The sequence below is a fragment of the Mustela lutreola genome, chromosome 3 (genome assembly GCF_030435805.1).
Source record: "Mustela lutreola isolate mMusLut2 chromosome 3, mMusLut2.pri, whole genome shotgun sequence".
Taxonomy (NCBI): Eukaryota; Metazoa; Chordata; class Mammalia; order Carnivora; family Mustelidae; genus Mustela; species Mustela lutreola.
Window position 1 is genome coordinate 143,426,722 of NC_081292.1, and position 27,955 is coordinate 143,454,676.

Here is a 27,955-nt window from a genome sequence, read left to right on the forward strand (position 1 = left end):
AAATAACATAACAGATCCTGTCAAAAGCCAGAAAATCCTAAAAGCAGCAAGAGGAAAACCTCTCATCAGAAACCACAGATGGCCAGAAGTCAGTGGGGTAATCTATTCAAAGTACTGAAAGAAAATAACTGTAAAACAAGAATTTTTGTTTTGTTTTGTTTTAATATTTTTATTTATTTATTTGACAGAGATCACAAGTAGGCAGAGAGGCAGGCGGGGCGTGGGGGGGCGGGGAGCAGGCTCCCTGCTGAGCAGAGAGCCCAATGTGGGGCTCCATCCCAGGACCCTGAAATCATGACCTGAGCCGAAGGCAAAGGCTTAACCCACTGAGCCACCCAGGCGCCCCTAAAACAAGAATTCTATATCCAGCAAAATTATCCTTCAAAATGAAGGTAAAATAAAGACATCTCAGAAAAGTAAAGATAAAGAAATGTGTTACTAGCAGACCTGCCCTTACCAGAAATACTAAAGAAGTTCTTCAGGTTAAAAGAAAATGATATCTCAAATCTATATGAAGAAATTAAGAACACTGATAATTAATTATGAATATAAATATTGAAGTTGGTATAAATATATTTTTCTCTTTTCTCCTCTCAAATGATACAAAAGACAAATTACATTAAAAATAATTATAAAACCAGGGGTGTCTGGGTCGCTCAGTCATTACGTGTCTGCCTCAGTCATTAAGTGTTCCTGGAGTCCTGGGATCGAGAACTGCATTGGGCTCCCTGCTTGGCAGGAAGCCTGCTTCTCCCTTTCTCACTCCCCCTGCTTATGTTCCCTCTCTCGCTGTGTCTCTGTCAAATAAATAAAGAAAATCTTTTAAAAAATTATAAAACCAATGTTTGGTACCTAATATATAAAAATATAATATATATGACAACAGTAGAATAAAGAGAGGAGGAATAATAATTACAATGAAAGAATTTCTTTATTTTACTGGAATTAAATATTAATCTGAGGTAAACTGTGATAAATTAAGATGCATACTGTAATCCCCAGAGCAACCACTAAAAGAGTACCTAAAAAAAAGTGAAAAACAAAAAACAAAACAAAGAAATTAAAATTGTTCATTTAAAATATATCTATCTATGGACTGCCTGTGTGGCTCAGTCAGTTAAGCATCTGACTCTTGATCTCAGGGTGGTGAGTTCAAGCCCTGCACTGGCCACCGTGCTGGGCATGGAGCCTACCTAAAAAAAATAAAATAAATCTATTTAATACAAAAGAAGGCATCAAAGGAGAAACAAAAGAACAACAACAAAAAGCAACATATAGAAAACTAATAGCAAAATGGGAGGCATAATTCCAACCATAATGATAATTACATTAAATCTAAATATACTAAAGACTCCAATCAAGGGCGCCTGGGTGGCTCAGTGGGTTAAGCCGTTGCCTTCAGCTCAGGTCATGATCTCAGGGTCCTGGGATCGAGTCCCACATCGGGCTCTTTGCTCAGCAGGCAGCCTGCTTCCCTCTCTCTCTCTCCCTCTCCCTCTCCGCCTGCTTCTCTGCCTACTTGTGATCTCTCTCTGTCAAATAAATAAATAAAATCTTTAAAAAAAAAAAAAAAAAAAAAAGAAAGAAAAAAAGACTCCAATCAAAAAGCACAGATTGGGGCGCCTGGGTGGCTCAGTGGGTTAGGCCGCTGCCTTCAGCTCAGGTCATGATCTCAGGGTCCTGGGATTGAGTCCCGCATCGGGCTCACTGCTCGGCGGAGAGCCTGCTTCCCTCTCTCTCTCTCTCTGTCTGCCTCTCTGCCTACTTGTGATCTCTCTCTGTCAAATAAATAAATAAAAATCTTTTTAAAAGCACAGATTGTCACTGGATAAAAAAAGATCCAACTATATACTGTCTCCAGCAGAAATATTTTAGATTCAAAGGCTGAGAGTCAAAGGATGAATTTAAGCATTATCACAATAAAAAACAACTGGGAAAAAATACCATTCAAAATGAAAAAAATTACAAGAAAAAAAAGGCACATTTTATAACCACAAGATAACTCATGAAGGTGATGTTACAATTATAAACACACACACAGCTAACAACAGAGGTCCAAAGTAAATGAAATAAAAGCTGACAGAATGAGGGAGAGAAATAGACAATTCAATAAAAATAGCTGGAAATTTCAATACTACTCAATAATGGCTAGAACAACCAAACAGAAAAATCAACAAATATAGAGAAGACTTGAACAGTTCTATCAACTAACTTGCCTAGATCATAGTTAAATAACATTTCACCCAACAGCAGCAGAATATACATTCTGTTCAGAAACACATGGAACATTCTCCAGCATAGATCATATGTTGGGCAAAAAATTAGTAAACAATGGCCCATGGGTCAACTCTCACCCATGGAAACAGAGAACATACATGGTTTTTCAAGGCATAAGATATTTATTACTTAGCCCTTTAAATAAAAAGTTTATGGACCCCTAAAGTAAACCATAAAACAAAACTCAGTAAATGAAAAAGAACTGAAGTCACACAAAGCATGCTCTCTGACAACAACAGAATTGGATATCAACAGGAGGAAATCTGGGAATCCACAATATTTAGAAATTAAACAACATGCTTCTAAACAACCTATGGATCAAAAAGCCATTAGAAGGGATTTTGAACCAGAACAGGTGGCTGGCTCAGTAGGTGGAGCATTCAACTCTTGATCTCAGGATTGTGAGTTTGAGCCCCACATTGGGTATAGAGAGTACTTACAAAAAAAAGAACAATATATTTTGAACTGAATGAAAGCATTTATGAAAATGTATATGATCAGTTAAGGCAGTGCTTATATTCATATATAAATATACATGTTACATATAAACATAGGAGTATTTATATATTTAAAAATCTGTATTAAAAAAGGAGGACATCAAATTAAATTAAAAACCTAAGTTTCAGGATGCCTGGGTGGCTCAGTCAATTAAGTGTTTGCCTTCAGCTCACGTCATGATCCTGGGGTCCTGGGATCAAGCCCTGAGTCCAGCTCCCTGCTCGGGGTGGGGTGGGGGGTGCCTGCTTCTTCCCCTCCCTCTGCTGCTCCCCCTGCTTATGCTTGCTCCCTCTCTCTCTCTCAAATGAATAAACAAAACAAACAAAAAAACCACCTAAGTTTCAGTCTTCATTAGAATAAGAGGAAACTGAACCCAAAGAATTAAGAAGAAAATAATAAAAATCAAAGTGGGAATCAAATAAGTAGAAGACAAAAAAATAAGTATTTATGAAAACAAAAAGGATTTTGTATAACCAAAATAATTTTGAAAAGGAACAGGACTGAAATACTTTCTGACTTCAAAACTCAATAGAAAGGCTGAGGCACTACTGTTGCCAGGGACATAATGCCTAAAAAGGGAGCAAGGGAGGCCATGAACGCCTAGCTAGAAGTGCATGAGCCCCTAAAAAATGATACACAGCTCTAGGCTGGAAAGCTTAAGGCCGGGGAGGAGGAGAAGCAAGGAAAGAAGCCGAGGATGACAAAGATGATCACCAGCAAAGGTGTGAAAAGGCCCATCAACATTATGAACCACAACCGTTGGCACAGATAATCAAAAAATAACGCAAAGGGATCTGGACAAGACAAACGAGCTTTCAAGGAAAGATAAGACAGAAAGCAAAAGAGCATTACATTAAAATGCATTTAGAGGGAAGACAGAACAAGCCAAGGTTGACCTCACCTGGCTGGAGATCAACCATAAAGAGCAGAAAGAAGTACAGGAGGTCACGAGGAAGAAGGAAAGCAAAAAATGATGCAACTTTATCAGGAAAACAAATGCAATCACTTACTCTAAATATGTACGATATGTATGCCTGGCCTGTGGGAGGAAGTGGGCCCTATTACCAGGACCTCTGCTGTGTCTTAACCACTCTATGCCCTGGTGCCATTTAAACAGCCCTTCAGCGTAGAAGCCCCCTGGTGGTCTGGGGCCTCCTCTTCATTGTCCTGGCAGAAAAGTCATTTGTGGGGGAAAGGAGAGCTGGGGAACTGGGGAGGGAATAGCGGCTATCTTTGAGACAAAAAGATGAGGACTGTGTTTCCTATGTAACCAATGGAAAGGTTTTGTTTTCAGAATTTAGAACCTCTGTTTTGTCAGGCTGATTGCACCTTAAGGGGGAGTTGTGCTGGGGTCAGCTACTGATGAATTTGCAACAACCAGACCCAGACTGCGTTGCCTGGGTGCTCACTCACAGAGAGACTATACTTAGAGTCCCTGAGGGTCATGGCTCATCCCTGGCCAGTTCCCTCTAACTGAAGCCACACCTCTCTGTCTCCCTACCCTATTTCCCAGCCACCTGGGCAGGGCCAGTATCCATTTTTAACCTTACTCATCTATTATTTCAAGAAATTTCTGTTTACTCTGCAGCACCCAGGCAAACCACACTCCACAAATTCAATGTATGTATTTGGCATATTAAGCTTCACATTATCATTAAAAAAAACCTCAATAGAAAGCTACAGTAAACTAATCAAGACAGTATGATACTGGCATTAAGGACAGACATATATAGATGATTAGAGTCTAGAAATAAATCTTTACATTTATGGGCAATTGATTTTCAACACAGGTACCAAGGCAATTCAATAGGGGAAAAACAGTCTTTTTAACAAATGGTACTAGGTCAACTGGGTAGCCAAATGTAAACAGATGATTTTAGAAACTTACAAAAACTGCCTCAAATGGATCACAGAGCTCAATGTAAGAGACAGCAAATAAGGACTGCCTGCAAATGGACACGAGGAATCTCTTTACTGTGAAATATTCTAAAACAGGATTGTGGTGAAGGCAGCAAAACTAGGCAGATACACTAAAACATACTGAACTGTACACTTAAAATGGGCAAATTTTATGGTATGGAAATTATACGTCAATAAAGTTGCTTTAATTAAACCTCTACTAAGTGACAAAAATTCTCAAAGAAGCATCTCTTTAAAACAATTTTTTAAAGTACTAACAGATGAGGCTCGAACTTATTCAATGTCAATTTTTCCAAGTCTACCTCTTCTAAACTGATTTAGAAAAAAGAACTGTGTTGCTGACATCAATTTGAAATAAGATTTAGTATGAGTGATAGCTTAAGTAACTTATATGACCTCAGAAGATTAGGAAAAAACATATCCTAGAAAAAAGAATGATAATTGAGAAAAATCTAAAAACCCATGCCACATTCCTATCAGAAATTTTCACATAAATAAAATGCAAAAAATTTCCACTTAGCTTTACCTAAGCTGTTACAGACTGACAATATAAGGGGCCAAGTCACCATTTCAATATTTAAGTACTTTAACCAAAAGTGTCAGACTGAAAATGAACTTGAAATACTGATACTCAGTAATTCGTGACACCTTTCAATTCCTTTGTTTCTGTGCTACAAAAATAAGCAATACATTTAAAGGATGAAAACTGCTTAAGTATAAATCTATAGTGACATGCAAAATAAAAAACTGAGTTTTTTCCAAATACATTATCTAACAACTTAAGTGCTTGTTCTATCATTTTTTTTAAAAACCTCTCCATATTAATGTCCTACATTAGAGATAAAAATCGTATAAAATGAGACAGCACAAACCACCTAAGGATAAAAAACTTATAGATAATATTCTAAAATATTCCATTCCAGTACTATAAGGCACATTTAAAGGACACTTATAGTTAGCTCTTAATACACAACTGAGAGATTAGTAATACTGACATATACTCCAGCCCAAGATCAGTTTCTATTGCCAAATGCAAATCTCTTCATAATTCTAGAAGAAACAATTCACTGATTCAATTTACAAGGTCATACAAATGAGGTGTACTCAAATGCTTTGTATCTTAAGTTAGTGACATTCTCAGAAGGAAGATGTACGTGATATACAGAACTGCCTTCCAGTATTTTACTTTAAAATTAAGTGCTAAAAAAAAGAAAATGAATAGAAATTACACAATAAACACCTATCTAACTTGTACCACAGGCCCATCAATGTTAACTTTTAATTATTACTATATCTGGCTGTGTGTGGAGTAAGCAAAAAGCCATGTCAACATAAAGAATATTCAGGATTGCAAAGGGAGATCTGGAACCTGCTGAAGTCCACAAAGTTAGGGGCCCCTGGGTGGCTTAGTTGTTGAATGTCTGCCTTCAGCTCAGGTTGTGATCCCCATACTGGGATAGAGCCCCACTTTGGTCACCCTGCTTAGCAGGAAGCCTGCTTCTCCCTCTCCCACTGTCCCTGTTTGTGTTCCCTCTATTGCTGTATTTGTCAAATAAACAAATAAAATGTTAAAAAAAATCCACAAAGTTAAAAATATATATACAAAGTAATGGAGAAACAGGCAACTAAAATGACTAAAAAGTGGAGGATTCTGGTATTTTCTTTTAAAAAAAGACTGGGTTGGGACGCCTGGGTGGCTCAGTGGGTTAAAACCTCTGCCTTCGGCTCGGGTCATGATCCCAGGGTCCTGGGATCGAGCCCCACATCGGGCTTTCTGCTCAGCGGGGAGCCTGCTTTCTCCTCTCTCTCTCTGCCTGCCTCTCTGCTCACTTGTGATTTCTGTCTGTCAAATAAATAAATTAAAATCTTTAAAAAAATAAAATAATAAAATAAAAAAAGACTGGGTATGAAAATCTAAAAGATGTATCTTCATGAAAACAGCTGATAAGGCATTTTTAGTAATGTATAATGCTGAGAAATGTTAACACTGAAAATAAAAGCTGGTATCTAGTTTTCAAATTCAGAAGTCCTTTAGCACTTTTAGCCTTTTCTCTTTGGAGACTTCAGTTTGCCATGAATAAAGGCTACCACTATTGATGACTCTTCACTGAGATTTAAGAAATAAAATTTTTTATCTGCTAATTGGTGCTAAGTATCAAGGACTTTATTGGTTGGAGTAGACAGAAGAAAATGGTTAAGAGGCTTCACAGAAACAACTCCTGCTGGCACACTACCCACTACAGAATACAAAGACTACTTATGTGAGCTCTAAGTCTCCAGATTAAAATCACCAGAAAGTCCCTTCATGTAGCACCAAGTCCAAGTTCTATAAAGTAAACAGAAGCTAAACAATTTTTAGCTTAGTTAAAAAGAAGTACCATCACTTTTATTATGTTTCTATAATTTTTTGGTTAGCTAGTAAAGGTGTCATTGACAACTTAAGCAGTTACTTCTTTATCTCCCAAATTTCTAAACTGTTTCACAGTAGCATGAAAGTCAGATGAAAAAATAATTCAACTCCATAAACATGGAACTCCCTTTTAAAAACAAAATGTTTTCCCTCCAGTATTTTATTAAGCTATACGATGAATTCAGAATCTTTTTTGGAGTAACTTTAATTTTACTTACTCTGGATAAGGAAAACCACTACATTACATGAAAAAGCTAAAAATCTGCCAATTAGCCTATTTATATTCTTTTCTTTTTTTCACAAGCCTACTTATATTCTTATTAATCCCATATCCAGTACTTTTTTTTTTTTTGGTGTCTTTATACAAAGTAGTAAAATAAAATTCTAAAACAGCATTTTTTAAACAAATGAAATTTTAGTGTTAAGCAGTATAGTTTTAAAAACAAAATGTGCTCAGACTGTTATGAATTAATAAAATGTAATACCTAATTTGGGTATGAATATCTAGTACAATATTTTTCATTTAAAAAAAAAGGGGTGATTTTCCGTTTAATCAGCAACTTTCTGAGTTAACAAATTTAAAACAGTGTTACTCAGGGGAAAGAAAATATTGACAACATAAATGTTCTGGGGCTCTTTGTTCTGTGCTAACTCACATTTATATACTATCATCTGTAACTCCATCTAATGATGGCTTTAAAAGAAGAGTCTCTCTCCTTCTCCTAAGCATCCTATTCACAATACTTCTTCTCTGGCTAATTCATAATGAAAGATGTTTCCAAAACAAATAGCCTTGCATTTCACTTTATAAACTGCTGGTGTGAAGGCATGCATTTTAGGAATAAAAAACACATGCCTTGAGAAATGTGTATTCTATTCAGGAATTATTTGCCTTGATTCTTCTTTCTCAGCAAGGTTTAGAATATTCTTCCCCTACATGAAAATTAGAGCAAGGCCTCTGAGCAATGCAATGGTTGGCCAGATAAGCTGAAATAAGTCACAACACACTTACAAAGTACATATGCCTAACCATAATTTCCCTAATATATATTCAATTCATTATCTTCAATTTGTTCAATTCATAAAGCACTTCTTACTTGGATATACAATCCAATCCCACCAAAGGCTTGTAACTTAAAATGTAACTCTAAGCAATCTTTACATGGTTCTAAAAATACCCCAAGAGAAGGTTGTTATTTAAAACATAAGTTATTTTTGACAAAACCAAAATTAATCAATAAAGAAGAGATTCTTTAGGAAGGGTCTTTCAGTAACAAATCAAATTTTACATACCTGTAATATCAAGAACAGAAGGAGATGCAATGTAGTATCTATGAACTGTTTCAAGAAGTTGAGCACCATGGCCTTGACCTTGAAATGGAGTCAGTATCAGCATCTGACTACAGTAAAGAAATGATTGTAAAATTAAAATATCCCACAATATGATCTGTTTAAAACTGCAAATCACTGTGTATTAAGAACATTTTAAAGTTAGTGGGTTGTTTTTTTTTCAGTCGACCTTCAAGAAATCCAAAAATTATTGAGATACTCAAAATTGGTTTAATCTTCCACAGTTGCAAAGGGAACAATGAAATAAATCAGTACATAGCCAATGAATAATGGTGATTTTTTTAAACAAATCAACACTATTATAACAAGTATTGGAAACTTCAGCAGTTCCTTCTTCTGAAATAAAAGACAAGGCACGTGTTACACCGCCAATTACCTTACACGTGGCCGGGTTTTGTCTGGGTACACATAGTAATTATAGACTGTCATGTAGCCTACGGTCGCAAAGAGCGTAGCTCCATCCTTATTATACTTCTCAAATCTGCAGATAAAACAGAAAGCCAAGCAGGTCAATTACAGTCGCGCTCCCATGCAGTGTCCATTTTCTTTTCCATTCTCTGACTGAATTTTCAGTGTCAGCAAGCTACTCTGTGAGGGCCCAATGGGTACACCTGCTATGTTCTGAATGTACAATTCACTTAATTGGTGTGCAGCAACTTGGATAAATCAGACCTCTTTACATCACTTCAGTGCACTTGCCTATTATAAAGATGAATAGGTGGCAAGTAAAAGAAAACACAGGCAAAGCTCATTTTACTGTTTAAGCCTACATTCAGGGTCCTAACGGACAACAGCATTTAATTCAGCTCTATTCTCAAGGTCTCCGAAAGCATAATGAAGGAAAACTCAAGCCTCATAAACAATAGTTTTTCTTTCCTGGGAAAAATATCATTATACTGTCCCAATAATTGGGCCGCCACAATTAAAATGCTGGCTTTGTGGAGGTAATAAGGTCTACTGTTGCTTTAGAACTGTACTTACACTAGAAAGTAGTGCCATCTTTCATCATCCACGTCAATAAAGCTAGCAGTTTCAATAAACCACATCAAAAAGGTCTGAAGCCTTTCATGATATTCTCGAAAGCCTCTACATGTCATGTCAGCCTAGGGAAAAAGCCAGGAAAAGTCAGGTGAAACTCATCACAGAGGTAAGTGAAAGTCTGTAGAACACAAAACTATCCTGTGGGAAAATGTTTAGAAGTCTCAGATTAAGATGTGTACACAGACACACATACAAAATAGATCTTTGTTTTTAATGCTGACAGAAACTTGTTTCCTGAAGCTGGAAATGAGTCACTGAAAATAACACAACAGAACAGCATACAAGTTTCAGGCAAATGGAGCACTTTTACCCAAGAAATATTCAGATTTATCTTTACCTTGTATATCTGAAAGGTAAAGTTTTCCCCTCCTGTTGGACTGAGAACAGAGTATGTATGGAGTAAGGTTCCAAATGGCTTGAAATCAACTTCCTTTTCCAGCAAAGAGAGAAAATCATTTGTGTTTGTACAAAATCCAGGTGGGATGATTTGTCTAATTTTCCCCTCAACATCATCTGCCTAAAGAATAGAGGTTAAAAGACATAAGAAAAAATTAGTAACAAATTTGACTTTTAATTGAATATGCTTAATTTCTTTGAAATGGACAAAACACAAAAATCACAAAACTGCAGTTCACAGTTAAAGAAGTAAACACATGGAGAGCTGGAAAAGGATAAGTTTTGTGTGCACAAGAGATTATCTCCCAAATCTGAGATGAACATAAGTTTAATACAGAAATAAGAAAGAACAGACAGGTAGCCTGAAATCAAGAACAAGAATGAGGACAATGCTACTGAAATTTCTAATATCTACAAAATGCTGACTATATCCTTTCAGGACAATTTGAACTGGCCCAAACAAAAGGCTGCTTATTATTTTATGTATATCAAGGAGACCGTATTATCCAAGACATGAGATGATCACAAGCAGTGGTAAGGTGAGGCTATAGTCTGACTAAACAAATTGTAAACTCACAATGAACAAGTAGACAGGTCATAACTCCTTTATACATTAAACTCAGTATTAACACGACAATCTAAAAAATATACCCTCTTAGGACATACATAATTTATATGAATGGATATATTATCCACTCATCTCTATAATGTGACACAATTTTTATAGACTTGGATTTGTGACAGTAAAAAGAGACAAGCCTGAACAACAAAATTAAACTCAGAGACTAAAATTACCCTTGTTAAACAACCTCAATGAACGTTAAAACTATCAGCTGAGCAGACTTCATAATCCCTTTCAAAACCCCAAAAGACCACTTGATTGAATACATTTACTACTTCTCTTTAACCATGAATATTTGATGAAGTCTTACAATAAAGTATTACTGCTTCTCACCAGGCAATAAAACTTAATGAATTGGTCTCAACTTAACAAAACCTTATCCCTCAATACAGTCCCTAAAAGCCTGACATTACATTCAACAAAATGAGCTTGCATTCTATTCAAACTTTTTCCTGAACAATGAGGCCAGGTTTTTACTTAATGGAGTTTGCCGTGAGTTCAGCTGTAATGTTTGTATTGTATCTATTTCCACAAGGACTGACACAAGAACACTTTGTGTTAACTTACTAAGCAGCTCTTTCATACCGTTTACATGCATGATGGGTATTAGTTCTAAACCAAGACCCTTGCTACTTAGCATTCAAAACAGGGAAATTAAGATGCTTAGGACAAAATACACTACAAAAGGCTAATACAACATGCTACTAATTCCTGTCCTTTCAACCATCTTTTAACTAAGTAGAAGCAATGCACCTGCAGATGAATAGCACTTTATTATCATTCAGTTACATTTTAGGATAGAGAACCAAGGACAGAGTTTATCACAAACAGGTTTTATTTTCAATGCTCTGGTAGCACCAACATTTATACATAACTTATTTATAGCTATAAAAAGAGCTAATATTTAAAATAAAGCTCTTCATTATTTTACCCAACAGCTTATTTCTAGTAAGTATTCATTTACCCTGTAAACCAAATAAACTGCATTTGATATTTTTTGTTTAAACTGCTATCTAATGTGAAGAGACCATCTTAAACATATTTTATAGAATAAATACAATTTCAATAATTATATGAGGAAACTGTAATAATAAGGAATAGTTTTAATGGGTCTGTTGTGTGGCAATTAAAATCCAAAGCAGTAATGGGTAAAGTAGTACAATTTTAGTTCAAGGTTAAAAAAAAAAAAAAAGTCAAGAAATGCTACTTTTAAATAAAGAGGTTTATAATCTATCAGTTTAAAGGAAAACACTTCAAAGCATTTATAGTGTACTTAATTTTAACTTTTAAAAACTTTCCCTGTATACTGTTTTCTCAACAAGGCACTGCAAAGTATGATCAAATAACTCCACATACCTCGCATCAAATGTACTTCAAAGATTTCTTAGAAACTCTTAAGTTTCAAGTAGTGGTTCTGGTGGAAGACAGAGCAACGCAAAGATTTGAGCTCAACAAAGCTGAAAGAGAGTTAACTTTCAGCCTTCAAAGGATACCTACATATCATCATAAGTATCTTCAAATAAATATTTTGCTCTAAGCAAGTTTACACATTACTTTAAGAACTTTTACAGGAGAATAAAAGGCTAAGTTTAAACACAAGGACTCTTATACATAATAGGTTAGAGAAAATGTGTATCAGATATATTACATAAAATATAGAACATAAAACCAAAGGGCTCTTCAAACCCAGAATTCAGAATCTTGCTTCACTAGAGGAAAAATGTATGCATTTCTCTATGAAATAGGTTCTAAGAAGGAAAAAAGTCCTATAACTACTTGTTTTAGAGAGCTGTACTCTTCTAATTCAGTTCAGTTAAATATTCATTTTCATATTGGATTACTGGCCCCTTAATAAAATCATCACTACAGAAAAACCCATCTCATCATTTGAAAAAAAAATTTATTTATTTTTAAAAATTTTATTCATTTACTTATCTTAGTAGGCTCTAAGCCCAAGATGGGGCTTGAACTCACAACCCCTAGATCAACAGTTGCTTGCTCCAGGCACCTGGGCAGCACAGTCAGTTGAGTGTCTGACTTGATTTTGGCTCAAGTTGTGATCTTAGGGTCATGGGATTGAGCCCCACCTCGGGCTCCATGCTCAGCATGGAGTCTGCCTGAGTGTCTCTCTCCCTTTCTCCCTCCCCCCACACCCTCATGCAAGTGTGTGCACGTACTCTCTCTCTAAAATAAATAGATCTTAAAAAAAAGTTGCATGCTTTAGTGACCAAGCCAGCCAGGCACCCCCTCCCTATCTCATCTTTTTAAAATTCAAAGTTGAATCAAAGATTAACTGAACTCTTTAGTTCCAATGCTTGTAGCTGAAAGTTCAGATTCTATTTCTGAAGATCAAAAAAATTCCCTACCTGCAAGGATATTATTTTACACTTTAATTAAACTTATGGAAAAATATAGACAAGATAAGAAGGGGCGCCTGAGTGGTTCAGTTGATTAAGCATCTGATTTTATTTTTTTTTTAAGATTTTATTTATTTATTTGACAGAGAGATCACAAGTAGGCAGAGAGGCAGGCAGAGAGAGAGAGAGAGAGAGAGAGGAGGAAGCAGGCTCCCCGCTGAGCAGAGAGCCCGACGTGGGACTCGATCCCAGGACCCTGAGATCATGACCTGAGCCGAAGGCAGCGGCCCAACCCACTGAGCCACCCAGGCGCCCCAAGCATCTGATTCTTGATGTCAGCTTGGGTCTTGATCTCAGGGTCATGAGTTCAAGCTGTGCTGGGCTCTACACTGGACATGGAGCCTACTTTAAAAAAATTAAAACAAAAAACCAAACCTGTTTAAAAAAAAAGAAAAAGAAATTAAGCTGAATAGATCAAGAATCCAGAATACAATCTGATCTACTTAACTAATAAAGACATGCCTTACAAATATTTTCCAAACTTTTTAGAAAAGGAATGTTACAAAGATAATTATTTTATTTAGTTCTGAGGTGAGTCATGATGAAATGTTTTAGATTGTATACTCTCTCACTATGGTCATTTCAACTTCCAATGTTCTGTACTTTGTTACACATGTGATGTTCCCATGAAGGAATTTTTGCTTTTTCTCACCACCGCATAAAGCGATGTGCCTGAAAATAATGGGTAGCCTGATATGACATAAATATATTTACACTTTATTTGTATTTATCCACATTTGAAAATCAAATTACACCTTCAGCATCTTTTCCTAAACAGCACCATTTGTGTAAATTTGTCTATGTTGAGTTATTTTTGAAACAGTGATTAAAAAAGGCATGTTAAGTAGGTGGTCCTTTTATACGTGGCTAAAGTGGAAGACTTAATTAACATTGACTAGAATTCTAAGATTACCTAAGATATGCTACAAAAACAAGCCAAAAAATTTCCATTTCTACTTAATTTGCTCAAGCGTATATTACCTGACATTTATACTGCATTAGAATTACACTACCAAAAATCACATATAACATTCTAAGACAAAAATCTCAATGTATAATTTTAAAGCTTTCCATATATTTTATAAAATATTATGAAAAACAGTCACAATTATCAAAAAAGTAGAGTTTTCACTCTATTTATTAGTCTACCAAAGATTATTTTTTCATTTCAAGATTAAATTTTTGTTAAGTACACAGGGTTTTTCTATAAGAGGCTAAAGAATCCAGAAAATTTTAAAAATCTGCTCTCAACTACTCCCAAATTCAATCCATTTATTAGTAGGAGACAAGGATAAAATAGAAGATTGAAGTGTACCCATGTATTTTAACTTCCTCTGCCAAACCTCTTCCCAGAAATGCTAGCAATTAGTAAGACTGAACAATCTTATACACCCTTACACTAAATGGCAATGAAATTACCTCAAAAGAAAGCAGGAGGCTCTGAAAAGTATAAGATAAAAGAAACTAAAGCCAACACAAATAAATGGAAGGATATACTGTACTCATGGTTTAGAAGAATAAGTATTATTAAAATGTTCGTACTACTCAAAACAATCTACAGATTCAATGCACCTTCCCTCAAAATACCAATGGCTTTTTTCACAGAACTAGAACAAAGAATCCTAAAATTTTGTGTGGAACCACAAAAGATCCTGAATAGCCAAAGCAATCCTGAGAAAGAATAACAATGCTGGAGAAATCCCTGATTTCATAGTATACTAGATCACAAAGCTAGAGTAATCAAAACAGTACCGTACTGGCACAAAAACAGATACAGAGATCAATGCAATGCCTAGCAATAAACCAATACATATAGGATCAATTAATTGATGACAAAAAAGCAAGAACAATGGGAAAGACAGTCTCTCTGACAAACAGCATTGGGCAAACTGGACAGCCACATGCAAAAGAATAAAAATGGACCACTCTTGTACCTCACATACAAAAATAAATTCAAAATGGATTAAAGACTTGAATGTGAGACTTGAAACCATAAAACTCCTCGAAGAAAACATAGGTAATAAGCTCTTTAACATTGGTCTTAGCAATATTTTTTTAGACTAGTCTCCTCAGGCAAGGGCAACAAAAGCTAAAATAAACAAATGGGATCACATCATATAAAAAGTAGAGATGGGGCACCTAGGTGGCTCACTCAGTTAAGTGTCTGCGTTCTGCTCAAGTCATAATCCCAGGATCCTGGGATGGAGCCTGGCATTGGGCTCACTGCTGTGCAGAGAGTCTGCTTCTCCCTCTCCTCCCTGCACTTGCCCCTCTCTCACTATCTCTGTTGCTATCTCTCTCAAATAAATAAATAAATCTTAAAAAAAAAAAAAAAAAGTGGAGTACCATCATACACTGTCGTTGGGAATGTTAACTGGTACAGCCAGTATGGAAAATGGTATGAAGTTTCATCAAAAAAATAAAGGAAGAACTACCAAATAATCCAGCAATTTCACTTCTGGATATTTATTGGAAGAAAATGAAAACACCAATTTGGAGAGATACATGCACCCCTGTGTTCATTGCAGCATTACTTACAATAGGCAAGATTTGGAAGCAACCTAAGTGTCCATCATAGATGAATGGATAAAGATTAGATATATTTAAATACACACACACACACACACACACACACACACAATGGAATATTACTGTCATAAAATGAAAGCTTGCCATTTGCAAAAACACAGATGGACCTACAGGGTATTATGCTACATTAAATCTAAAAAACAAAGCAAACGAGTAAACAAGACAAAACAGAAACAGATTCATATATACAGGTAACAAACTGTTGGTTACTGGACAGGGGAATGGGAGTGGGAGTTGAGGGGGGTGGACAAAATAGATGAAAAGGATTAAGAAGTACAAAATTCCAGTTATAAAATAGTCATGGGGGGGCGCCTGGGTGGCTCAGTGGATTGAGCCACTGCCTTCAGCTCAGGTCATGATCTCAGGGTCCTGAGATCGAGTCCCGCATTGGGCTCTCTGCTCAGCAGGGAGCCTACTTCCCTCTCTCTCTCTCTCTCTCTCTGCCTGCCTCTCTGACTACTTGTGATCTCTCTCTGTCAAATAAATAAATAAAATCTTTAAAAAAAAAAAAAAAAAAAAAAAAAAAAATAAAATAGTCATGGGGATATCACATATGGGAATGCAGTCAATAATTTTAGTAACTTTGTATGGTGAGAGATGATAACTGGACTTGCCATGGGAATTACTCATAATGTATAAAGATACTAAACAACAACAAAAAATGGAATCACTATAATATATACCTAAAAACTAAAAGGATTCTGTATGCCAATTCTATTTCAATTAAAGAGAGGTCAGGAGGTATCAGTAAAAGCAAAGGTCAGAGACAACCATAAGAGGAACAAACCAAAAGTGTCTGAACAATAAAGTTTATTGTAGTAAAATTCAGAATAATTATGTTGCCTTTAAAGATGATGGCTAGTGGGGATGTTTTATAAGCTTCTCAATTGTGTCTAAAAACTTTCACATGGAACTGGAGAACTCAGCTTGGAAAAGAAAAATGGATAATGAAAGATTAATGTACTGGCAAAATTTTAATAAGCAAATTAACTTCTAAGCTAATATGCCATGGTTTCTAACCACCTCACCTAAAAGAGTTGATCTTTCATACACAAAAATACTACTACATATTATAGTCTGTGAAAACTCAAATATGATATATAATAGTCTCAAGTATAACATACCTAAAACAAAAATCTTGATTTTTTCCCCCTATTTAGACCTACTTCTCTAATCTTTCTTAACTCAGTTAATAGTACTATTATTAAAGGTAAGCAATAGGATCCTCCTTGTTTCTCTCTTCCATTTCATTAAATTTAATTTAAAAGTAAATCCTACTGGCTCTATCTTCAAAATATATCCCCAGACAGCCAACTAAATGTAATGTAGTGTCACCTGTAACACTGCAACGTTCTGGTCTCCCTTCTTTTACTCTTTCCCCCTGTAGTGTGTTCTCTGCAAAGCAGCCAAACCAACCCTCCCCCACTTTTTTAAAAAAAGATTTTATTTATTTATTTGACAGAGAGAGACAGCAAGAGAGGGAACACAAGCAGGGGGAATGGGAGCGGGAGAAGCAGGCTGCCCGCTGAGTGGGGGAACCCGATGTGAGGCTCGATCCCAGGACCCTGAGATCATCACCTGAGCCGAAGGCAGACGCTTAACAACTGAGCCACCCAGGCGCCCCCCCAAAAATCTTCTGAAAATATAGATCATCATATGACTCTTACCTACTTAAAACCTCTCAAGGTTAACTATTAAAGGTTAACTGTCAACTATTCTTTACCTGAAAAGATCTAGTTTTGCCAACCCCTTCAACCATCTCCTACCCTTCTCTCCATTACCATAACCATTTAACAACAGATATTTCTGAGTGTTCTCCTTTCAGGGTCTTTCTTACTAGGCTCTTCCCTCAGGTTATTACATTACATTGGCTCCTCTTCATTCTATGAAGGAACCAGCAAAGTGTTTCTTCGTAACACTACTTACTATTTGTTTACTGACTGTTCCTCCTAGCTCATTCCCATAAGAGGAATGATTTGGTTTTCTTGCCCCCTTTCCCTGGCATCAAGAACACAGAGGCACTGTGGAATGAACATTCTCAATGCAAACTGAGATAGAAGAGGCAAGCCCATTCCCTCCACATCCATTACCCATTCTTTTTTTATAAGGGGGAAAAAAATCTTTGCTTGAACATGTAATTTAAATAAATGATCTTCGACCATGAAGCAAATAATCCCATAAGAAGACATTATAAAAGATTGATTCCTTACTCATAACACAGTACTTCTAAATGGAAAAACCTGGTTTTCAAGAATGGAGCAATTAGAAGTCAATGCAAATACATAGCTATTTTCACTGCAAATAGTATTTGAAAGATTTACCAATAACTAAGTCAATAGTTCCTTTGGAAGAAATCAATTCAGCATTATCAGCTGGAACATTAAAAAAAAAAAAAAAGACACCAAAATCTTCAAAAACAGTAAATTTTGTACAACACTAGGGAAACTACTACCTGCATTTTTAATAAGAGTATATAGCTGGGGTTGAGAATTTAATAATCTAATAAGAAACATATGATTAGGAAAAAAACTCCACTTTAATAAGCCTATTTTGCATGCTAGTTTATCTAGCATCGTATGAATTTGGGCAAGTCCTTACAATGAAACACAATTTTAAAAATTAACAACAACAACAGCAACAACAAAGAACAACAACAAAACCCAAAAAAACCCCAAATCAACCAGTCCCAAGTCACAAGAAGTTTTGGGGCATGAGGTTGGCAAAAGATTTAAATCAGAAGTTTAAAGTCAGTTTAAAGCCTTGAAAAAGTTTAATTGTTAATGTGTTAGGAATTACTACTTGTACAGAAGGGAGTTAGGATATCAGAATGCAGTGATACATAAAATCTTTGCTTAGTTACGTGAAGCACGGTATTCTCAATATAGCAGATCTCATCTGATAAAACCTCCTAGATTTTTAAATTCAAGTGAGAAGAGATTTTACTCTAAGAATGCAATTTTCAACTTTATAAATGTGATTCAGTGACAAAATGGCATTTCATTAAAAAAAAAAATCAACTCTGAAGTAATTCTTTTTTTTTTTTTTTTTAAAGATTTTTTTATTATTTATTTATTTGACAGGCAGAAATCACAAGTAGACGGAGAGGCAGGCAGAGAGAGAGGAGGAAGCAGGCTCCCTGCTAAGCAGAGAGCCCGATGCGGGACTCGATCCCAGGACCCTGGGATCATGACCTGAGCCGAAGGCAGCGGCTTAACCCACTGAGCCACCCAGGCGCCCTCTGAAGTAATTCTTGATGAAAAGTTTCAATGCCTTGAAGGGATGTGGGTAGGGGGACAGGTTAAATGGGTGATGGGATTAAAGAGTAGTACACTTGCTGTGATGAACATTGGTGATGTATGGCATTACTGAATCACTATATTATACACTGGAAACTAATACTGTAGTGTATGTTAACTAACTGGAATTTAAATAAAACCTTAAAAAAAAAGTTTTAATGCCTTTAAATAAGAATGCCCAGAAACAGAACCCTAAAAAACATAACTTTCTTCAGATTCCTCAGAGATTCATGTCTATCCCAAACATGCAAAATACAATCATCCCATCCCAACATCCCCAAAAGTTTCAAACACTCCATCATCAGCTCAAGTCCAAAATGTCATTATCTAAGTTATTCAAATAGACTCTGGGTATGATATACACCATGGGGCAAAATTCTTTTCCACCTGTAAAACTAGAAAATAAGTTACCACTTCTAAAATATAGTAGTGAAACAGGCACAGGATAAATTATGGAGTTTCCGACTCCAAAGAGGAGAAAACTATAGGAAAAAAGGAGTCACTGGAACCAAGCAATTCAAAATTCAGAAGGTCAAATTCCATTAGTGTTCAAAACCTGAGAATACTGTGGCCTGTGGCTCTACCTTCTGGGCCATTATTCCTTTTTCTTGAAGGGAAGCACATGTTTGTAGCTGAGTAGTGCAATCAGCCCATTTCCTACCTATAGAATTTTGGAAATTCATTAGCCTTTCCTCAACCTGTCAGTTCAAACTGGCAGTGTTTCTGCTGACTAAACATTCTTAAAACTCTTCTAGGTCACCTGTATTTGCCAAGAGGGTTCACATCATTAGATAAGATGGTCCTACAAAGGACTTTATTCAATCTCTATTTCTGGCTTTTACTGAGATTACTGAGGAAATCCAAGAGTCCTGTGCATAATCCCTTCAGAAAGAACAAAAGGTTATCTAGCCATGCTCTTGGATTTCTTTCTAAAGCACACTTTCCTGACAATGAATCTCCTAATTTCAGTGTATTCTGCTACCCGAATAGACTGAGAATCTCCCAAATCAAGTCCTGGATCTTTTTTGCTTTACAGTTCTTCCCACAATCTATTCCTTTCCTCTTACATTTACTATAAGCCATAAGAAACCAGCCTACAACTTAAATACTTTGTTTGGACATCTCCTCAGCTAAATATCCAACTTCACGGCTTATATCTTCTCATTTCTATATAAATGTAGGATACAATTCAGCTAGGCTTCCTGGCTCTATATAATAAATATCTCCTTTCCTCATTTTCTAATAATATCTTCATTTCTCTTTGACTTCTTCAACATCCCTATTTCTACCAACATACTATTTGTGATGGTACATTATTCCCTAAGAATACAAGTTTTCTCTCCCATGCTCCTAACTTTATTCTGAGCCTTCACCAACAATGCCTTTAAAGTCCATATTTCTACCAACCATCTATTCAAGGGAGTCTACGCTTCTATCATGTGCCTCAAAGTTCTTCAAGTTTATACCTGTAACCCATTTCCAAAGACATTTTATTTTTTTCAGTAGCACCCCACTTTCTGGTATGGAAATCTGTATTAGTTTCTATGGCTGCTGTAACTAACTACCATAAACTTGGAGGCTTAAAACAACAGAGATTTAGGGCACCTGGGCGGCTGAGTGGGTTAAGCCTCTGCCTTCAGCTCAGGTCATGCCTACATCGGGCTCTCTGCTCAGCAGGGAGCCTGCTTCCTCCTCTCTCTGACTGCCTCTCTGCCTACTTGTGATCTCTGTCTGTCTCTCTGTCAAATAAATAAATAAAATCTTATTTTAAAAAAACAAAAACAAAAAAACAACAGAGATTGATTCTCTCACAGCCTAGAGGTAAAGTCTAAATTCACTATCACTGTACTAAAATCAAAGTGTCAACAGGGCCACACTCTCCCCAGACTCCAGTGGAGTCTTTTCTGTGGTTCTTCTAATTCTGGTGGCTACCAGTATTCCTTGGCTTGTGGTCACATCATTCTGCCTCTGCTTCCTGAGGGCTGGTAATTCAGCCTGCCCTGGATGCGTTCTCTTTAATGCCTCTCTTTGCCTTCACTCTCTTTTGGTTCATTTGTTTCAAAAGTTTTATGTCATCAGCTTAAATGCTCATGTTCTTAAGGAAATATGTTAGCAAAATCTATGGAATCAGAAATTAGCAAGAGAAATTTAAATGGGCAAATTCTATGTGAAGAAAAAGTAGAAAATTTAGCTATTGCCTTCTGTCTTATTTAACTTCTGGGAAGTGAAGTAATTTTCATATCCACAATAAAAAAACAGACGTTGGTAAACAAAATACAACTCTGATCATAAAAGTAAAGGGTTTTTAGAGAAGGTCCACTCAGGAAATAGATTAGGCTAAGGATCGTGATCAAAGGTTAACTGTAGTGACAGGAAGGCAATTACCTCCATAAATAAAGACAATCCGTGGTTTTATTTATATATATTTTTAAGATTTTATTTATTTATTTGACAGAGATCAGAAGTAGGCAGAGAGACAGGCAGAGAGAGGAAGGGAAGCAGGCTCCCTGATGAACAGAGAGCCCGATGCGGGGCTCGATCCCAGGACCCTGAGATCACGACCTGAGCTGAAGGCAGAGGCTTTAACCCACTGAGCCACCCAGGCGCCCCCAATCCGTGGTTTTAAAGCTACTATATAAAATTTTCCCTCCTCCCTCAAGCTTTTAAATTTTAAAACCTGTTTTTTACTCAAATGGAAAGCAGAGTTAAAGATAAATTTATTATTGTTCTTACCTCTACACAGTCAAAATTCTCATCAACTTTAGATGCATATTCAACACGAAACATTGTTGACAGGCTACCAGCAATATAGTATAAGAGGATCTTCAAACCCTTGTAACCAAAAGCAGTTTCACTGAAAAGGAGAAAAATATCAGTAATCTGAGACTCCAGAAAGACTCTTTGCAAAGTCATTACAAAGAATTAGCTCTCTATATAAACAAGTTTAACTTTATGGGTAGTTTCAAGATTTTACCATACTTATTTTAGAAACAAGTACTTGTAATAAAACTGCCTCAGCTTTCCTCATTTATAAAATAAGAGAGGGGCACCTGGCTGGCTCAGTTGGTAGAGCACATGACTCTTGATCTCAGGGTTGTGAGTTCAAGCCCCATCTTAGGTGGAGAGATTACATAAAAATAAAATCTTCAAAATAATAGAATACGAGAGAATAATAGCACCTACCTCAGGGACATTGTTTGGGTTACATGAGCAAGTTAATACCTATAAACAGCTTATAATGTTGACCAGCATGTTATACAAGTTATGTAATAAATGTAATACATCATTGTGGCTGCTTCTTCTATTACTAGTACCAGAAGGCATTTCAAATCAGACACAAGTGGTATGAAACTGGTACCTTGCTAGGCAAGCAGCTAAGATGTAGCTTTGGCCCAGTCTTTCCTCCAGTTTACCACTTGCTTCCATCATTAACATCCAGAGCTGCTGAAAATGGTAGAAGCACCTATCTAATTACATCACCCTATGAACTCAGAAAGCAGATCTAGAGCTGCTGTTTTTCCAGCCCTGCTCCTTTCAACCCACTTCTACTTTGATATTCTCTTTTCTGGCTTAAAAAGGAGTATACCAAAATGTGCATCTAAAACATCCAGAATAGGTAAAGCTATACAGACAGAAGGTAGGTTAGTGATTCCTAGGGCTGGGGAGATTAAGGGAGGAAAAAGAGAATGACTGCTAATGGTTATGGGAATTTTGGTGGGAATGACAAAATGTTCTGAAATTGACTGTAATGACTGCACAACACAATATACTAAAAATCACCGAATTGTATACTTTAAATGGATGAATTATATGGTAAATTACATCTCAATAAAGCTTTTTTTTTTTTTTTTGGTGAATTCTGAAGAAGAGTGCCTGAAAGGAGCAGTGTCATTTTCAGATTTCTGTCCAGGCTACCAAAATAAAACATAAGCAGGGTCTATTCCAGGACTCTGAAAGTTATGTGCATAAAATGCAGTGGCAATGATAAGTAGGATCAAGACCAATGTCATACTTGAGTCATAAGATACAGGGTTATGATTATGTGACTGTCACCTGTCTACCTTAGAAGGGAAGTATGTAAGCATTTTTAATGACATGTAAAACAGAATGAATGTACAAAGTACCACTGAGAAGCAATCTGTAAGACTGGATTCTATGCACCTAAGGAAGATATTTTAAATAGCAGGAAGAGGAAAGGAATAAAATAAATAGCTCCTTAACGATAGAGATCCCCCCCAAAAATATTCTTCTCTTTATAATAAAACAAAACATATTTAAAATACAAAAGGAAAAAAATACAAAAGGTTCAAATTTTGGCATGAATCAATATGTACTAAAATAGAATTATTAATATTTAAAAGCACATGGGACGCCTGGGTGGCTCAGTGGGTTAAGCCGCTGCCTTCGGCTCAGGTCATGATCTCAGGGTCCTGGGATCGAGTCCCGCATCGGGCTCTCTGCTCAGCCAGGAGCCTGCTTCCCTCTCTCTCTGCCTGCCTCTCCGACTACTTGTGATTTCTCTCTGTCAAATAAATAAATAAAATCTTTAAAAAAAAAAAAAAATATTTAAAAGCACATAAAATGCCCAATCCAATACATTAATAATGAAAAGTTCTGAGGAAATTTGTTCCATAGAGAGACATTTGTTAATTTCTAAACACATTAAATAAATATGTGAACAGGGACGCCTGGGTGGCTCAGTTGGTTGAGCGGCTGCCTTCGGCTCAGGTCATGATCCCAGCGTCCTGGGATCGAGTCCCACATCGGGCTCCTTGTTCAGCAGGGAGCCTGCTTCTCCCTCTGCCTCTGCCTGCCATTCTGTCTGCCTGTGCTTGCTCTCTCCCCCCATCTCTCTCTCTGATAAATAAATGGAATCTTTAAAATAAATAAATAAATAAATATGTGAACAATGATGAAATAAGACATAAGTATAATAGCCACGAGGGCAATATTTTAAATGTCAACCATGTCAAAACACCCTTTCCTACTACAACAAAGCAGGTTTCCTTGGGAAAATGGCTAACTCCAGAACTAGTAGAGTAAGTAGAAGATGAATCTCGAACATCTTATTGTATTTCAAAGTGAAGTAACCCCCAAGTGATGATGGTTTATCAAAAGGATTCAAAAACTGGTTTGAAATGGGATAATTTGACCATCATAATTAATAACAGTAGCAGATTATGACCCCTTGGATTAAAAAAGAATCTTTGAGTCTATTCTGATATAAACAAAGAAATACATAAGGGGAAAAAGAGAAGCTCTTCCTTAGAGAATGCCAATAAATGTAGAAAGTATAACAGAGTTAGAAAATCACCATTTTGCCACCACAATAAAAGATTCAAGCAAGAATCATCAAGGGATTTAAAACTACTGGGGCGCCTGGGTGGCTCAGTGGATTAAGCCGCTGCCTTCGGCTCGGGTCATGGTCTCGGTGTCCTGGGATCGAGCCCCGCATCGGGCTCTTTGCTCAGCGGGAGCCTGCTTCTCTCTCTCTCTCTGCCTGACTCTCCGCCTACTTATGATCTTTCTCTCTGTCAAATAGATGAATAAAATCTTTAAAATAAAAATAAAACTACTGGGTGAGGGGTGCTTGGGTGGCTCAGTGGGTTGGGCCTCTGCCTTCCGCTCGGGTCATAATCTCGGGGTCCTAAGATTGAGCCCCGCATTGGGCTCTCTGCTCAGCAGGGAACCTGCTTCCCCTCCTTTCTCTGCCTGCTGCTTTGCCTACTCATGATCTCTCTCCCTCTGTCAAATAAATAAAATCTTAAAATAAAATAAAAACTACTGGGTGAAAGTCTGATGGGAAATAGGATCTTTTCAGTCTCAGAGTATCTCCCCACAGATTACATAATAAAAGGAAAAACCTTATAGTGCAGAAAATGACACATACCTCTAAACTAAGTGATCCAAGTTAATGAACAATGGAACAAATTAATATCATGGATTATCTGATTGTGACAGACTGAGACAGACACATACAACCTCTGTTGTGGTACTACAAAAATGTATATTATCTGAATTTCATCACAAAGAAACAAACTACGCAAAATGAAGGCTTATAAAAACCTATACCCTATGAAAATGTCCATGTCATGGAAAACAAAAAAAGGCTGAGGAACTGTTGCAGAGTAAAGACCAAAGAGATATGACAACTAAATGCAGTATGTGGGGTGCCTGGGTGTCTCAGTTGGTTAAGCGTCTGCCTTCGACTCAGGTCATGATCCCAGCTAGAGTCCGGGAATGGAGTTCCAGCACTGGGATCTCTGCTTAATGTGAGCCTGCTTCTCCCTCTCCCTATTGCTCCCCCTGCTTGTACTGTCAAATAAAAAATAAAATCTTAAAAATAATAAAAATAGGTGTGCCTGGGTGGCTCACTGGGTTAAAGCCTCTGCCTTCGGATCAGGTCATGATCTCAGGGTCCTGGGATCCAGCCTCGCATCGCGCTCTCTGCTCAGCGGGGAGCCTGCTTCCTCCCTTCTCTCTGCCTGCCTCTCTGCCTACCTGTGATCTCTGTCAAGTAAATAAATAAATAAAATCTTTAATAAAAATATATAAAAGAAATATTGGAAACCAACTGGCAAAATTTGAAATGTGGACTATATCTCAGAAAGTAGTAACAGCATTGTTAAATTTCCTGAATTTTGGTAATTATATGGTTACTGTCCTTGTTTTTAGGAAATATATACTAAAGAATTTAGGAGTAAGGTATCAAGATATATCTGCAAACAACACTGAAATGGTTCAACAACATACCAACATATCTATATAGGAAAGAATGATTAAAGCAAATAGAACTAAATGTTAACAACTGGTGAATCTAAATGAAGTATATACAGAGTACTACTCTTTTTTTTTTCTTTGAATCAATTAATTAACATACAGTGTACAATTAGTTTCAGAGGTAGAGTTCAGTGATTCATCAGCTGCCTATAACACCCAGTACTTAAAGTACCCATCATAGAGTACTACTCTTAACAACTTTCTGCAAATAAGTTTTTTCAGCATCAAAAGTTTTAAAAAAAAGGTAACTGACTATTCTAATCATGTAATAAAGCTATAGGAAATAAAGGAATTGTGCTGAATATCCCAGGACATATCTTTAACCTTGTTTTTAAAAATAAATTTATTGCAGTGCCTGGGTGTCTCAGTCGGTTAAGTGCCTGTCTTGGGCTCAGGTCATGATCCCGGGGTCCTGGGATCAAGCCCTGCATCTGGCTCCCTGCTCCACAGGGCAGCTTGCTTCTCCCTCTCCCTCTGCCTGTCTGACTCTCTCTGTGTCAAATAAATAAATAAGAGCTTTTTAAAATAGATAAATTTATTTTAACTGCTTATTTACTTGTCATAGAAGAACTTGAGCTTTCTAGCTTCGGGAGAGCATATTCTGTACTAAGAGCAGTATAGCAAAGCAGCAGGAAGAAAAAAGTGGTAATTATAAATATGGGCTCCATAGATTGCCTGAATCTGAAATTTGGTCATTCATATGTCCATAAGGAGCTACTCAATTCCACCAATATACAATGTAATGAATGATAATACCATCGCTAAGATTGTTGTGAGAATTAAATGAGCTAATATATCCACAGCACTATGTGATAGGTATTGTAGAGTAAACTGGTATCTCAATGTCAAAAATGCCATTCTAATGTCTATTTTAAAGTAAATTACATAAAAAACAGCGAAGAAAATAAAGTCTGACTTCTAGATTAAGAAAAAAAAGTTTTTTATTGGCCACACTGATTGGGCAAAGTTACTTACTCATCCCCAAAGAGTTGATGGGTATATTCAGGAAAGAAAGTTCTAATGTCATTCTCAAGATCTTCAGGGAAACGAACTGTTTAAAAGAATAAAAATTATAGAGATATTAAAGATACTAAATTAAAGATATTAAAGGTGACAGGTATTTCCATTTCAAGAATTTCACTATAACTAGGATACAGCCAACAATCCTTCTTACGTAAAATGTCACTTTTCCATTATATGATTTACACTGGATTCTCATGAGACAAATGAACAATGAAAATTAGAATATCACTAAGTGCATCAGCATAAAAACCCTACTGATTTTAAGAATTAGATAACTAGCTATGACAAAGGCATCTGATTTAGTTTTTATTTTTCTGTATGTTTACATAAAATGCAAAGAATAAAAGAAAACAAAACCAAAAAAGACACTTTGAGACAAGCAAAGCTACAGCATAAAAAAAAAAAAAAAAAAAAAAAAAGGACTAAAAAAGAACGCTATAGGAAACATTCTGAGAATAAGAGTACTCAGAGTTTGTGGGTTTTTTTTAAAATAAGATTTTATTTATTTATTTGCCAGAGAGAGACAGCAAAAGGGAACACAAGCAGGGGGAGTGGGAGAGGGAGAAGCAGCTTCCTGCCTAGAAAAGAGCCCGATCCAGGGCTCATGATCAGGGATCATGACCTGAGCCAAGGACTGAGCCACGCAGGTGCCCCAAGAGTACTCAGAGTTTTAAGGAGGCCTTTATCATTACATCATTCTTTATCAGTGCAAGATGATATTCATATTGTTCCTAAGGTGGTTTTTTTTTTTTTTCTATTGAAAGTAATGCTGTGGGGGCGCCTGGGTGGCTCAGTGGGTTAAAGCCTCTGCCTTTGGCTCAGGTCATGATCCCAGGGTCCTGGGATCGAGCCCCACATCGGGCTCTCTGCTCCGCAGGGAGCCTGCTTCCTCCTCTCTCTCTGCCTGCCTCTCTGCCTACCTATGATCTCTGTCTGTTAAATAAATAAAATCTTTAAAAAAAAAAAAAAAAAAAGACAGTTTAAAAAAAAAAAAGTAATGCTGTGGGGCGCCTGGGTGGCTCCGTGGGTTAAGACCTCTGCCTTCAGCTCAGGTCATGATCTCAAGGGCCGGGGATCGAGCCCCTCATTGGGCTCTCTGCTCAGCAGGGACCCTGCTTTCCCCTCTCTCTCTGCCTGCCTCTCTGCCTACTTGTGATTTCTATCTGTCAAATAAATAAATAAAATCTTAAAAAAAAAAAAAAAGTAATGCTGCAATGACATCCATGACATCCTTACATACACTTTTCTGTACATTTATAAGTACATACGGAATAAGTTCCTGGCAGTAGAAATGCAGAGTAAAAGTACTGAATTATTTTCATAAATATTACTTAAA

General features: G+C 36.6%; 2 protein-coding genes across 3 annotated transcripts in view; one reads left to right on the forward strand and one right to left on the reverse strand.

Annotated features, from left to right (window-relative positions):
• The window catches only part of SLC25A12 (solute carrier family 25 member 12), a 211,967-nt gene that overhangs the window by 34,569 nt on the left and 149,443 nt on the right, over positions 1-27,955 (forward strand). The window lies entirely within an intron of this gene.
• HAT1 (histone acetyltransferase 1) overlaps positions 1-27,955 on the reverse strand; it is a 63,112-nt gene that overhangs the window by 18,278 nt on the left and 16,879 nt on the right. For both annotated transcript variants that reach the window (XM_059167039.1, XM_059167040.1), the window contains exons 3-8: positions 26,572-26,647; positions 21,550-21,670; positions 9,834-10,013; positions 9,437-9,558; positions 8,832-8,936; positions 8,399-8,505 (exon numbers count right to left, since the gene is read on the reverse strand). In XM_059167039.1, coding sequence (XP_059023022.1) covers positions 8,399-8,505; positions 8,832-8,936; positions 9,437-9,558; positions 9,834-10,013; positions 21,550-21,670; positions 26,572-26,647 — 711 coding nt within the window. The remainder of the gene's footprint in view (positions 1-8,398; positions 8,506-8,831; positions 8,937-9,436; positions 9,559-9,833; positions 10,014-21,549; positions 21,671-26,571; positions 26,648-27,955) is intronic.